The following is a 1,250-nucleotide window of genomic DNA, read 5'->3' as shown; positions in this document are numbered from 1 at the left end:
CCGACGACAACTTCGACATGCGCGAGTACGTGACCAAGCTGCTCTCCGAGCGCTACGACGTCACCACAGCCTCCAACGGTACCGCTTTCGTTCCATAGCTTTATTTTTTCGTTTATGGTCTGCTTTTTTGTTATTTTTTTTCCTTCGCCCCCACCAACGCCCGGCTACTAGGGCCAACACTCATTTTTCCCTCTTCCTCTCTGTCGGCTCTCACAGGCATGGAAGCGCTGGCCATGGTGCAGCAGGAGCCCATCGACCTCGTGCTGACCGACGTCATGATGCCCCTCATGGATGGCTTCACACTCCTCAAGGCTCTCAGGTACCTCCACCCACCGCCTACCACCCACGCCCACACCCCATCCCAACCACCAGTGGCCCTCCTGTCAGCTCAGTTTAGTTCTCTATCACCTAGCAACCTCAAATAAGCGCAGAATACACGGCAACCCAAATTAGGGTTTCAAAATACCAAATAAGGGCAAGTGACCTAGGAGGAACATAGCCTCCACGTCCACACTTTTACCTAGCAATCACTCGCACACCTCCTCCTCGACCGCCAACCAACAAACCTTATACCCACACCACGCCACGCGCACCGATCAACACGCAGAGCCACGAGCGAGACCCGCATGATACCGGTCATCCTTCTGTCGGCGCGAGCAGGTGAAGAATCCAAGGTCGAGGGACTCGAAGCCGGTGCCGACGACTACCTCATCAAACCCTTCACCGCCCGCGAGCTCCTCGCACGCGTTGGGTCGCACCTGGACATGGTCCGCATGCGCTCCGAAGCCGCCCGCCGCGAACAAGAGCTTCGCTTCCAGGTACATTTGTTGTTGTTATTATTTACTATATATTTTCTTCATTTTGTTCGTTTATTATTTATTGTTTACATTTGTTGCCGTGGAGAATTGCACTTTGTTTATGTTGCATAAATGATAATAACGCTAAATTGGTTACTATTTACTGTTTTAGGTGAACGAGGCCAAGGAGCGACTGGAGCGGATTATTTCCTCGATCCAGGACGCGTTTGTGTCGCTGGACCGCGACCTGCGCTACGCGTTCGCCAACGACAACGCGGCGCTCATCGCGGGCGCCAAAAAGGAGGACATGCTGGGCCGCGACGTGTGGGACTTCATGGCCGACACGGAGGACAAGGTGGTGCGCAACAACCTCGAGCGGGCCATCCGCGAGCAGATCGACGTCTGCTTCGAATTCTACTACCCGGCCAAGGACCGGTGGTACGAGCACCGCAT

General features: G+C 54.5%; 1 protein-coding gene across 1 annotated transcript; it reads left to right on the top strand.

Annotated features, from left to right (window-relative positions):
- Positions 1-17: 17 nt before the first annotated feature.
- ACA1_083430 (multi-sensor hybrid histidine kinase) lies at positions 18-1,235 on the top strand (the record flags this gene model as incomplete). The annotated part of the gene is made up of 5 exons (XM_004352581.1): positions 18-89; positions 217-260; positions 320-396; positions 661-818; positions 970-1,235. Coding segments are annotated over 5 exons (617 nt in total), but the record flags the coding sequence as incomplete, so codon positions are not given.
- Between the last annotated feature and the right edge of the window lie 15 nt (positions 1,236-1,250).

Source organism: Acanthamoeba castellanii (genome assembly GCF_000313135.1).
Source record: "Acanthamoeba castellanii str. Neff unplaced genomic scaffold scf7180000084627, whole genome shotgun sequence".
NCBI lineage: Eukaryota > Discosea > Longamoebia > Acanthamoebidae > Acanthamoeba > Acanthamoeba castellanii.
This window is presented reverse-complemented; position numbering and strand designations above follow the sequence as displayed.